The sequence below is a fragment of the Tachysurus vachellii genome, chromosome 12, assembly GCF_030014155.1.
Source record: "Tachysurus vachellii isolate PV-2020 chromosome 12, HZAU_Pvac_v1, whole genome shotgun sequence".
In the NCBI taxonomy this organism is placed as follows: domain Eukaryota; kingdom Metazoa; phylum Chordata; class Actinopteri; order Siluriformes; family Bagridae; genus Tachysurus; species Tachysurus vachellii.
Window position 1 is genome coordinate 21697144 of NC_083471.1, and position 12951 is coordinate 21710094.

Sequence of the window (12951 nt, forward strand, 5' to 3'; positions counted from 1 at the left end):
TATATATATATATATATATTATATATATATTCACACACACACATATATATATATATGTATATATATGTATATATATGTATATATATATATATATATACACACATATATATATATATATAGACAGACAGACAGACATATATATATATATATATATATATATATATATATATATATATATATATATATATATATATATATATATATAAACAACAACAAGAAGAATACTATCCCAGGTTGAGAGTCGATTCCCCTGACTCAGTTCTAAGGAGTCGTTCACACAAAACGATTCATGAATTCATGACTCGCCCATTAGTTCCCTCATTGAACGCATCCGCGCGCTGACGAGCTGTTTTAGGAGTCGGTTTCGACCCCAGATGCTTTCAGTAACACGTCTCTGAGTCAAATCAGCATCGACACATCTATACGGAAGTACAACCCAGGCATTGTGCAGTAGGTGTTGACCGCCGAAGCCTCGCTTTCTATCAGTACATGGCGATTCACCAGAAAGCAAGAGCGCGGTTCAGCTGTTATAACGGAGGAACAGATGATCGGTCAGTTAAGGGACTGGTGGTAACGGAGCTGCGCGCGCTGTCATCGCTCTGATGCCTGCTCGGTTCACCTGATTTCGTTTCCGACTGCATTAGATATGGGTTTCCTTCATCAGCTTCATCTTCTTCTTTGGAAAAACGTCTCATTAAAGCGCAGAGGGCCGGTGAGTGTTCAGTCTATCAGTCTTGTATAATAAAAACCATAGTGACCCTGAGCATCTTTATAAACCTGCATGATAAACAACTTGATGTATATTTTACTGCTATCAAATCAGTGGACACGTGTGTGTGTGTAGTGTGTGTGTAGTGTGTGTGTGTGTAGTGTGTGTGTTTGTGGTATTGATGCTATTTGCAGAAACACCACACACACACACACACACACACACACACACACACACACACACACACACACACACACACACACACAGTCATTAACAGGTTGCACTAGAGCAAGTCCCACAGTGTAGTCTGGTGATGCTGAGACTGAACCAGAACCCATGATGCTTCTGCAATATCTGTTTTGATCCACATATAGACCAAGACACACTTAAGAACCACCAAATGAATTGCTTTGTTGCTTTAAAGTGTGTCCAAAAAAAAGCACAGGTTGGTGTTTATGATACGTAAGCAACAGGCTGATGTGCTCCTACAAAACAGATGAATTCTGTAACACATGAAAACAGAATGTGAGCGTTCATGCCAGAGCTGGATAGTATAGTCTTGCATGTTATATCTCTCTTTAGTCCATGTCACAAACATGAACACATCCCCTTCTTGTAGACATTTCTACATCGGTGAAGAAATAAAATGCACGTCTGGGATTGCTCAAGCTTTGAAAGGCACCCGTTGACACAGTTTGACAAACAAAAGTCAGGGACGGTGACGTGGTCTAAACCGCTGAATGTAAAAAGAAAAAAAAATCTTTAAGCTTTGAAAGGCACCGTCTTCAGTAGAAATGCACCAAGTCGAAAATCCTGGATTGATTTCACATCTTAATCCATAACTTTCGAAAATCTCATGCTCCCGAGCAATGCACGTTGCCATGACACCTGTCAGTTTTGCATAAATTTGCAACCAAAACTCGCACAGAGTCATTTCAGGAAGGCGCGAAGATGACACGACTGAATTCTGCTGTTTATATCTTGTATTGTATTTCCAAAGGGATAAAAAAAAAAAATGCACTGGAATATCCATCCATTTTGCTATGGCACATTTTTAGTATGAAGAACACTCACGGGTTATTGTGACAGTGGAGCAGGTACGACAGCACATTAATACGCAGATAAAAGAATGCTCAATCAAAAAAACCTAAACAAAAACAAAAAACCCAGTGCAATTTAAATGCTATACTGTGAGTTTAGATACAGACTGAAGCATGATTTCACCAGCTTTTCCATTTGAATTAAATAAGACTTATGAATACATTATTTCCAGCAATAAAACAAACATATATTACTGTTCCTCTAAAGATCGACATTCAAACGGAGCAGTAATTTGGTGTATTTATCTGGATTCTTTTGTTTTAAATTCAGATTAGTTTTATCCCCTAAAAATGATTTTGGTTTTTCTCCACTTAGCTCATGATGGATGCTTGAATTGGAGGCCTAAAGCCAGCAGCGGAGGATGAGACTGTAACTGGAGCACAAATTAATATTGAAAGTTAATGTTCATAGCAGGATCAGAAAGTGAATCGTGTTGTAAACAACCTCAGATGAAACATGCTGAATCATTCACACGCTCGAGTACTCTGTTGAAACTCTGTCAGTCCGATACTCGATTCATAGTTCACGCTGATGGAACGAATCTTTAATGCTGGTTTAAAAAACTTCAAATAAAAGTTCTATAGTTATTTACTGTTTGTGCTTATTTATGCTTTACCTCTAATCATCCCAGCTTCCTCTACCCAGCGACTGCACAGCACAGTCAGCGTATACCACAGCCATGACTGTGAGCTATTTTTAGCAATGCCAGGCCCTATTCTATTGTATTTCAGGATCCCTGGAGGAAAGGATCACCCCTGTAAGATTAGCTACAGCTACGTCACAGGGTCGGTTTAATCAGGCGTGCTCAGGAGTTCAGGAGTTGATTGATGGACCTTTGGGAAACAGCGCATCACTTCACTGCTCTTCTTCTTCTTCCTCCTTTTCTTCTTCTTCTTCTTCTTCTTCTTCTTCTTCTTTTACACAAATAGAAATGAAATTCAAATGTGCTCTGATTCAGTGCTTAGAGTTTCACAGAGTGTCTAATAAAGATGTTGCACTTCTGTCATTTCTGTGCCAAATTCTTTAGTATATGGTTGTTACAACATCTCAGACTTCTCTGTTCTTGTTCCGTTCATGCAGGGTTAATACATCCAATCTGGCTTATGCTGATTTAAATCATTGTAATGTTGTTTGCACAAATATCTCGAGTATTAGAAACTTTAGAACATCTTCAAAGCCAATAGTGTAATGTTATTACACTCATTTTCAACAAAATCACATGTCCTGTAAATAAAACCTCGTCTTATAATTAGGAGTGCCGTCCCACAGCTGTAACCCTGGACACATCAGTGTTTTTTTTCTTAAAAATGGCGTGGGATGCATTAGTCATACAGTTCTATTGTTCGCTCATGATGTGATTAACAGCAAACAGATCTAAAGCCTTTACCGTTATGAATTAAGTAAGGAATAAATCGAGATAGGATGTGAGTTCGGTAGTGGGAAAGTAATCAATGTCGTGCTCTGTTGCTGGCCAACATTAACAACGTTACTGTTACCACCTTGTTTTCTTGTGTCTTGAAATATTTGCTTCTTCTTATTCCACTGCAATTGGCCAACTTTGTTTTTTTTCATCCCATTCTCGCTATAACACATAAAAGTGCGGCTTTTGACGCAACCGTTAAATAAGATGACAACAAGGGATTACCCTTGACCATTCTGAGAGAGTGTTTTGATTGGCTCATTGCTACCTTAAATGTTTTCCCTGAAACGTTAGTCCCGGTTAGAGTTTACATGACAGCACGCATTTTACACGACAACACTTGCTCTGTCAGCAAGCTCAAAGTAAAGTTTTTCCACAAAGTTGATAAAATGAATTGTCTTGTTACCAGGAAACCAAAAAGCCTTCCATCCTGAAGACTTTGTCATTTTTACAAAATGTAGTAACAGCGTTAGCTTTGGCTGTTACAACGCGCTGAAACTGGAGACTTCTTCCTTAAATGTTAACTAAATGTCTCGTCACAGAAAACCTCATGATATTGCTGCTTAAATTTGTCTGAAGCATCCACTGTATAAGTCCCTGTGTATAGCAATAATAATAATAATAATAATAATAATAATAATAATAATAATAATAATAATAATAATCTAAACACTAATTCCTTTAGAAAGAAATCTGTATTGAATTTCTGACTCTAATTAAATAATATTAAACCCTCTTACTTATTTCCTTTAGATGTTTGGATAGTACTTGATTCATAATTTTTCTTGTCTCAGAAAGACACCATGATTGCACTGTTAACTAATGAGTACTAAATCTGACCGGTTCCTGTACAGGAAGCTCAGGTAGAGGCAGCGTTATCAATTGATGATGGCTTTATAGCGCCAATGTTTTGAAGGTTTTATGCAGTAATGTGCCAAAATTATGTCTGACTGTTAATCACAGAGTGTATTTTTCTATTTGTAAGCATCAACATAAAACGGATATAAATGTAACAATGATTAATCACCTCCATTGACACTGACCCATATTTATATCCTTCGCTTGTTGTGGCGTTTCGTAAGCGTAGGCAAATCCAAATTGGATGATCAAGTCAAGCTTTGTGATTTTATTCCTCGATGATGGCTCAGTAGTTAAGGCTCTAGGCTAGAGATCGAAAGATTTCGATTTTGAATAGCAGGACTGGTAGGACTTCCACTGTAGACCTCTGAGCAACTGCTTGGATAAATCGTTTTATTAAGGCAAGACGTTACATGTAGAAATTACTATTTTGTTCACGTTAATGACTTTTTAAATAAAAACTCAGTTTTAAAGGTCAGTTAAAAATAAATGATGAATGAATGAATGAATGAATGGACAGATAAACAAACAAACAAACAAACAAACAAACAAATAAATAAATAATTGCAGTAAAAAACACAAAATATACTACTATTAAAGTTCACCATATCTTAAAAATAAATAAATAAATAAACAAACAAACAAATAAAAAAATAAATGCATATATTTAATAAATATGTGTTGAGTTAGGAAAATCATTGACATTGAAATAGAGCTCCAAATCGGCTAAAATGGCAGATTTCTATGGGCTCTTTCTCAAGCACTGTAGATCAAAGAGGCACAGGGATGGCTGTTTAAAAGCTCTTTTTAACTGATATCACATGGTTGTGTAAGCAGATAACATCTAATGTGTGTCGGTTGCTGTAATCCGAAGCTATCAGGCGATCTGTCACATCACATGTAGATGATTTACGAGTTTTTCTAGAATGTAAACATACTAAATGTTTTTTTCATATGTTCAGATATTCCGGATGACCAGAATTCACGTTTGTCTACCACAAAGATATTAAAATATCGGCTTCATGATACATTTAAAGCTGAAAATGGAATGAAATAAATAGTACCGTTGGGTTAGAGGCAGGAATAAAGTGTGAATACTCAGTGTCTCTTTTATCAATTACGATCCATGAATCATGCTAATATAATATAATATTATAATGTTGCTTAATGAGAGTGTGTGTGTGCCCTGCGATGGGTTGGCACTCCGTCCAGGGTGTATCCTGCCTTGATGCCCGATGACGCCTGAGATAGGCACAGGCTCCCCGTGACCCGAGGTAGTTCGGATAAGCGGTAGAAGATGAATGAATGAATGAATGAATGTTGCTTAATATCATAAAAGAAAGATCCAAAATCAGCAGCAATAACTTAATAGTTAATAGTATCAGGTGTACACGTTAGGAAAACAAACCGACAATAAGACAGTACTGCAAACTGAAATGAAAAAAAATAATAAATAAAAAATAAGCAGAACTCGTACACTGTGCTGGGATTTGACAATGATGTTTTCTTGATCAAACAATAAAGAAGTGATATTCTAAGAAACTGTCCTCTGACGAGCGTATTTACAGTTCTAAGCATGCAAATTCATGTATATTAATTAGCATTAATATTTTTTTAATATTGCAATAAAACTGTAACTGTCAAAAACAACCCTATATAAACATCTATTTAAGCACAGAAACATCAGGTCAGTGGTTTCCAAACATCCATCTATCATTAAGAAAGAGCTTGATTAGACATTTAAAATAAATGATATACATCCATGTGAGCATAAATATCGTAACTACTGCTCTTCTTACAGTACCTAATGTCCTGTCTTTTTTAAATGTGTATTCAAGCTCTTTCTTACTGATAGCTGGATGTTTGGAAACCACTGCCCTATTGTTTATGTGCTGTGTTGCATCGCCTGACCCCGACCCTTTTGCCTAACGCAGATCGGGCTGACCTACTTCCCGTGTGAGCTCAAAGTCTCTGAATGACTGGCTAAGGCAGGGCCATGCTTGTGTATCTATGAAGACTAGAGAGGGAGAGAGAGTGTGAGAAGGATCAAGATGCAGTCACAGCAGATATCTGGGGAGACAGCGGGAGTGTTGAATGTCAGCATTCTGCATTATACATGCTAAACATAAGGGCTGATGGAGTAGTGTGTGTGTGTGTGTGTGTGTGTATAAGTGTTTATGTTTTTCAACTAAAACCTTTCAACCTCTAAGTATGATGTCACTCAAGGTCAAAGCACCAGTTCTCATTTGTCACTTCAATTCGATAACCATGGCAACAGGTTGGATAGAAACTGCAGTGCTGTTTCAAATGGACCTGTGCACTTATTTTCAAAGATGCCTGGCTTTTTTATATGAGGCACACATCAGGCCAAAAGCACAAACTTGTTCGGTTCCAATTTTGTAAATGCATTCAGCAACAATAAGACAGTTATTAAATGTTCTGTGTGTTGGTTTAGCAGGTTATAAACACAAGAGAGCTTTACTCTGGCACTGCTTCTGAACCTGAGTGACCTGCCTTGGGGGAAAAATCAGTCATTCGCTTGTGAAAAACTGTCTGAATTACTGACGAAGGGTAATAATTAGTCATATAGAATCATTATAAATGAACTAGAAAATAATTACCTGGGAAGACTTTTGGACATTTACTGTAAAATTAAATTAGTACTTCTTCTTGATATGTACATTTTTTTCTCTTCCTGGAAAGCTGACATTAGTCACTATGACCTTGTGTATGCTCGGCTGTGCCATGAGTATCAGGATAATGTTGGATTATTCTTATAAAATTGCAGATTCATGCACAATTTAAAGCGTTTACTGTACATCTGATAACTGGAAACTCTTCCGGAGCTCTTAGACGTGCTCTGCATTTTTGACATGATAGCATAGGTGCTACCTATTTTTAGCAAACTATAGTTTTAAGACTTTTGAAATTCTGCACCATGAGCAGGAAACTAAATATCCAATGTTTTATACACATCGTATATTACATTTACACAGAATAAGAATTGAATGCAAGCTAGGAAATGTTTTGTCACCCTGTCAGACTGAGTTTCTTAAACGTTTTTTATCTATCAGGCATGGCAGTAACTTTCAATTTTAACAAGCGCTTCGAAAAACAATTTCAAAAGTAAAATGATATCAGATGTGAATTCTTGTTTTTCTGTCCAGATAATGAGTGTTTTTCCACAGACGGATGTAATTAAAGCTCTGTTATGACTAAATTGATGCAGCACTTGGCTAATCCAGCTAACATGCTTCACTGACGTTAGCTATTTGCTATCCTCTGTAGTTTTCAATGCAGATGAGTTTAGGGAAATGTAAGCAGTGTATCTGAAACCTACAAGCATAACAAACACATTTAAACTATTTAAAAATTGTTAGTGGATTTTAAAAGCTTAACTAAATAGAATGAAATGTTAATGCTCTGTGGCAGGAGAAAGAAAGCTTGAGAGGAACCCTGACTCAAGACTTTAGCGCAAAACATTGTGCCATTGCACCTTTCACAATGCGTACTCACACAAATCACAAATAGCGGCGAACAAATAATTTCAGAAGCTAGCGCTCACTAGGCAAGAAAAAGCTCAATTGTTTCTATGCTACAGTTATAAGTTTTTTTTTTGTTTGTTTTTTTTAAAGCTAACATTCACCTTCTTTGTATCATTAATGAGGTAACTAGCTAGCATAATGTAATAATGTATTGCATGCTAGTTATATGTTATGCTAACTTATGTGCCTTCATACAAACGGACAGCAACCTACTTTATGTTTGTATTAATTCACTTAATTTTCTAACATAATGTAAATAAAAATGGTGAGCTAGTTAGCTAGTTAAGCGCATTCATATAGACACACAGTCACCGTAATTCACTTAAATAGCTAGCATCATCTACTAATATGTGGGGAGCTAGTTAGCTAGTTACTTCAAGCTTCATTTGAGTCTGTGCATCTGTATTAATGCACTTAGCTAGCTAAATATCTTAAACAGCTATAAAACATCTGTACCAAAATCAATGATAAGAGTACATTTTATTGTTTTTGCGTACTTTAGCTGGTAGTACAGGTTACAGTTTACAGTTAACAGGCTAACCTGCTGAGTTTACTTGTCCTCTAGCAAATACTCTATGAATGAATAGCTAACAGCCTGGACATATAACCTACGTAGCTGTGCCACTATTGTTTTTGTCTGATGAAACAAAAACAAGAGTGAAACAATTTCAGCTGATGAAAACATGCTGCATTTAAATAACCAGCCAACATTCAGTAGTCAGCTTTGTTCTATTTTTAGAGCAAGCGTAATAACTGACGAGGGTGAGATATGAAGTTAGTGTAGTGATGCTTTGCAAGGGGTGGAAGTGTCCTGCTAATCCAACACGGTGAATTATTGAAAGCGCTCCTTACTCCTGAGAGAAAGGCTAAATGAAATATGCATGGGGATGAAGAGGGAGTTGAGAAATGGGGAGAGAAATAGGAACAGAGTCATCATAGTGCTCAGGGGGAGATGTAGCTTGATAAAAAGATGTAGTGATAAATATGAAGGCTGAGGAAAAGCTGGATCCATTAGTACATTGAATAGTGAGGGATAAGAACATAGGAACAGAGGATAACATTTTTAATGAGAGGAGAACTGAATAAGAAAGGCTGTAGTGATACAGAGAGAGATTATTCAGATGAGTCAGAAAAAAAATTAGATATGGAAGTAAAACATAGAGACATGGGCATGTGGTGGCCTAGTGGTTAAGGTGTTGGGTTATCAATCAGAAAGTTGTGAGTTCAATCCCAAGTCCACCAAGCTTAAATGTAATAGGAGAAAGGCTGGAGTAAGACTTGAATGATGCTTTCATTTGGCTACAGGGTCAGCAATAAAAGCCTGGCCTTGTGGCCGCCTGCTGTGTTTTTACCGTAATTGAATAACGGACTGAGTTATTGAATAGGATCTGAGACGAAGGAAAGCTATCTCATAACGCCTTACGCTCCTAAAAGAAACCAAACGGTTAACAGACTTACGTTGCAGTTCCACTCTTTTAGCTCCCCTTCCATCCCCTCACCGTCTATCACCGTGTGCATCGCAGATGACAGCAGACGAAATGGCGTGCAGTTCATCAAACAGCCAAAGCGAGGATTTGTATCGATTGTTTTCTGTGTGTTTGCGTGAGTCGTGATGGAATATCAATTCTATCGTGTGGGCTGAGGTTGCTGTTTGTGTGCATGAACGGCTCATCTCACAGTCCTGCTGTGTGAGCCACCTGTTAAATATGAGAGAAAGGTTTCAACACATTAACTGTGTGTGACTGTTCTGGAATTATGTGTTGAATGTGTGAATTATACAATTATCGATCTATTAGGATCTTTGAGGCCTAAAGAGTTGGCAAAGTGTTCAGAAGAGCAACAGCAGGGTGTTTAATACAATGTCAGAGGGTTTACCTACTTAAAATTCAGTGCTTACAAAAGGACAGCTAACATGACAGAATCGTGATAAAACTTATTATTGCTTAACCTTTAACTCTTTTTCCCAGAGGCCAAAAATATGGAATTTTAAGCCTTTTTTTATAGTAACCATGTTCAGCATTGAATTACTTTATCGTGTCAAACTCCACAATGGCTCATATGAAAGTAGCGCCTCAGTAATAATTTTTCACAAGTATTTGCATTTTTGAAAGGTAATATTTTCTCACTAAGTTCCAGTAAACCAAAAGTGTTTCGTTTTTTTCCACGTAAATGTTTCTGTCTTCAAATTAAAAGGTGATATCAAACCTATTTCTGCTTTGTGAGATGCCCCATGTACTGTACTTGTTGATAAGAATATATAATTTGAAGGTGTTTATCTTTAACCATTAAAATCCTGTGTAAGGTTATCCAACATAGGGAAAAATAAACATCTCACACTGAAAGCCAACAGAGCTCTGTATCAGACTTAAAATAATTCAGTTCTTTATTCTGACTGAAAATGTCTAATTGATCAATTTTACGTTTACATTCCACATTAAATAATCTGCTCTTTAAGTTTAAAGACATTTTCTGTAATCAGTTCAAACTGAAGTTGAAGTTTCCTTACTATACGCAGTCGTCTCTGCACTATGTCGTTCGTTCATCTTCAGCAAGCACTTTATTCTGGTGGCTGTGGATCTCTAGTCGATCCCAGGAACACCACACGAGCCGGGAATACACCCTGAACGAAGTGCCCGTCTTCATCACTAATAATATCTTATTCATTCACAGGGGACGACGGTATTATTAATATACTACCAGCCTGACATTTAACGTGCTGAAAAAATCAATTAGGTACCCATTACACTGCTTAAATACTGTACATTTTAATTTCATGCCTCCTTCATTTTAATTATTCTTTTTTTTCCTGCTGGGGCAGCAATGAATAACTTTTTCCCCTCTACTGAAGTGTAGATACAGAGTCCACACACTCACTGATACAAGCCTGCACTTTACTTCTCAAAGAAAGAGCTCCAAACATATCCCTTTCAGCATGTCTATGAAGTCATCAAGCCTTTGTGTTCCATTACGCTGGCAAAATGGAAATCCACTTATCAGTCATTTTCAATCAGTATGAAACAAATACTAAATATTATTTTATGGCCACAAGTCTGATATAAAATGAATCAGGACTCTGTTGACTTTCAGAGTGTGACGTGTGTTTTTCCTTCTGTTGGATAACTTTACAGAAAATTGTAGTGGTTGTAGATAATCTGTACATACACTGTATATTTCTTGGTTATTGTTGTACATACAATGCACACATCTATCTAGTTAGCTAGCTAGCTAGCTATCTCTAGCTATCTATGACACTTTCAGATTTTAAATGCTTTTCAACAAGCACTTTGGGCATCTCAGAGAGAAGAAATGGGTTTGATATCATAATTTACTTTGAAGATAGAAACATTTGTGTGAAAAAATAAATTTACTATAAATATATTATCCTATTAGGCTAAATAAAACCTTATGAAAGACTAAAGTATGAGACAGTAGGCACCACTGTGGAGTGTGATGTGACAAATAAATTTAATGGTGAACACGGACACAACCAAAACTTCGGACACAAGACCGAAACCTTTTTTAAATGTCTTCTGAGATTTCTGTGGTGAAGTCGTGGCCTAATGGTTAGAGAGTTTGACTCCTAACCCTAAGGTTGTGGGTTCGAGTCTCGGGTCGGCAATACCACGACTGAGGTGCCCTTGAGCAAGGCACCAGACCCCAACTGCTCCCTGAGCAGCATAAATGGCTGCCCACTGCTCCGGGTGTGTGTTCACGGTGTGTGTGTTCACTGCTGTGTGTGTGCACTTTGGATGGGTTAAACGAATTCTGAGTATGGGTCACCGTACTTAGCCGTATGTCACGTCACGTCACTGATGGGTCAGTAAACCACCCCAAGGTTTCTATGGTCTTCAATCTGATAAAAAAAAAAGTGATCTCCATCATACAACAAATCAATACAAGAAGGCGTCTTAAGCATTCTTGCTTGTCAATCATTTAGAGCCTGACTATTTAAAAACCTTGTAAATTATCATTCAGTCATGAACAGTGAAAGAATATCGGGGTTGAATGTTTGAGTTGAGATTCAATCCAAATAGCTAGGTTTGGCTATCGGCCAATGAAATCATTAACTATTCCTTTAAGTTCTCCAGGTCACTTAATTTAGAGCTAATGAAGCCCTGAGGTTATGCCAGAGAGGTGACCTATAACATTTTTTCAATAAGCAGACAGATTTCCTGGGTGCATTTTAGATTCAAGAGGAACTTATATTCTGGAAAATATGCCATTTTGACTTCTCAGTAGAACAGAGAGGAGAGAGTACTTTATTCATCCTCAAGGGCAAATTTGATCTTGCACCTTGTTCTAACTCAAGTGCTTATTTAAATTGGCTAGAAGTTTCAAATTACAATTCATACAGTTTGGCAGGATGAATATTCCATATTTTTATGCTATGCTATGTACATTAGCAGGAAAAGTATATAGATCAGTAACTTCAATTCGATTAGTTTTTAACAATGGATATTGTCACAGCTGTACAGGAATATACTGTGATTTTAGTCCCGTCCGAATGTGCCATCTCGGTAATCATTATGGACAATGTCAGTAAAGATTACGGCGACTTTTACCTTCTGTAAAAAGGTCCGGAAAAATTACCTCAGGTAATACTAATCCCGTCCGAATAGACCCGCTGTGAATATGTACGGTAAAATTCCGTCATTTCCTGTTTAAAAGTAGTTTTTGGCGCGTTTTGCAAGCATGGAGGCGCCATGTTGTCTGTTTGCGCACGTGATAACAGGAAGCAACGTCATACCCACATGACGACAAGGAGGTTACTGTGGTGCGTAAAGCGAATTAGCCCTCCCACTTCTGCTAGTTTTTCTGAGATGTCTTGTCCCGTGCGAACTGGCCAATTTATATTACAGACGTACTGAGGTAAAATTGCATTACTCCACGTCCCCACGTAAAACTAATCCCGTCCGAATAGGGCTTAAGAGTCTCTCATCTCTTATCTTCTTTACTGGTTTGAAAGTCCATTATGTTTTAAAAATACAACACAGTGAATTATTTGTATTTGTAGCTGCATTTATGTACTGCATCAAATATTCTAAACTGTATTCATGCTAGGCCCTGCACAGCATTTGGTCTGCACATGTTATATGGTGCATCAGTGTTAACCTATTCCGCATCCAAAAATGAGGCCCAAACTGTTTGTGCTAGTCTTAAGTTTTACACGGTTATTGATTTTTTTGTTCGGTGTTTGGGGATTTTATTTACAACATGGAAACTCATGCCCATACACTTACTTCTCGCTATCCATGAATCACTTATAAAGCTATTTATATCTATATTTGTATTCATTTAGAACACATTATCTGCTCAAC

At 37.2% G+C, this 12951-nt stretch overlaps 1 protein-coding gene across 1 annotated transcript in view; it reads left to right on the plus strand.

The window, feature by feature from the left end:
- The first annotated feature begins 308 nt into the window (after positions 1 to 308).
- abca2 (ATP-binding cassette, sub-family A (ABC1), member 2) overlaps positions 309 to 12951 on the plus strand; it is a 79199-nt gene continuing 66556 nt past the window's right edge. Inside the window, exon 1 of the mRNA XM_060883943.1 lies at positions 309 to 712. Coding sequence (XP_060739926.1) covers positions 647 to 712 — 66 coding nt within the window. The 5' untranslated portion in view covers positions 309 to 646. The remainder of the gene's footprint in view (positions 713 to 12951) is intronic.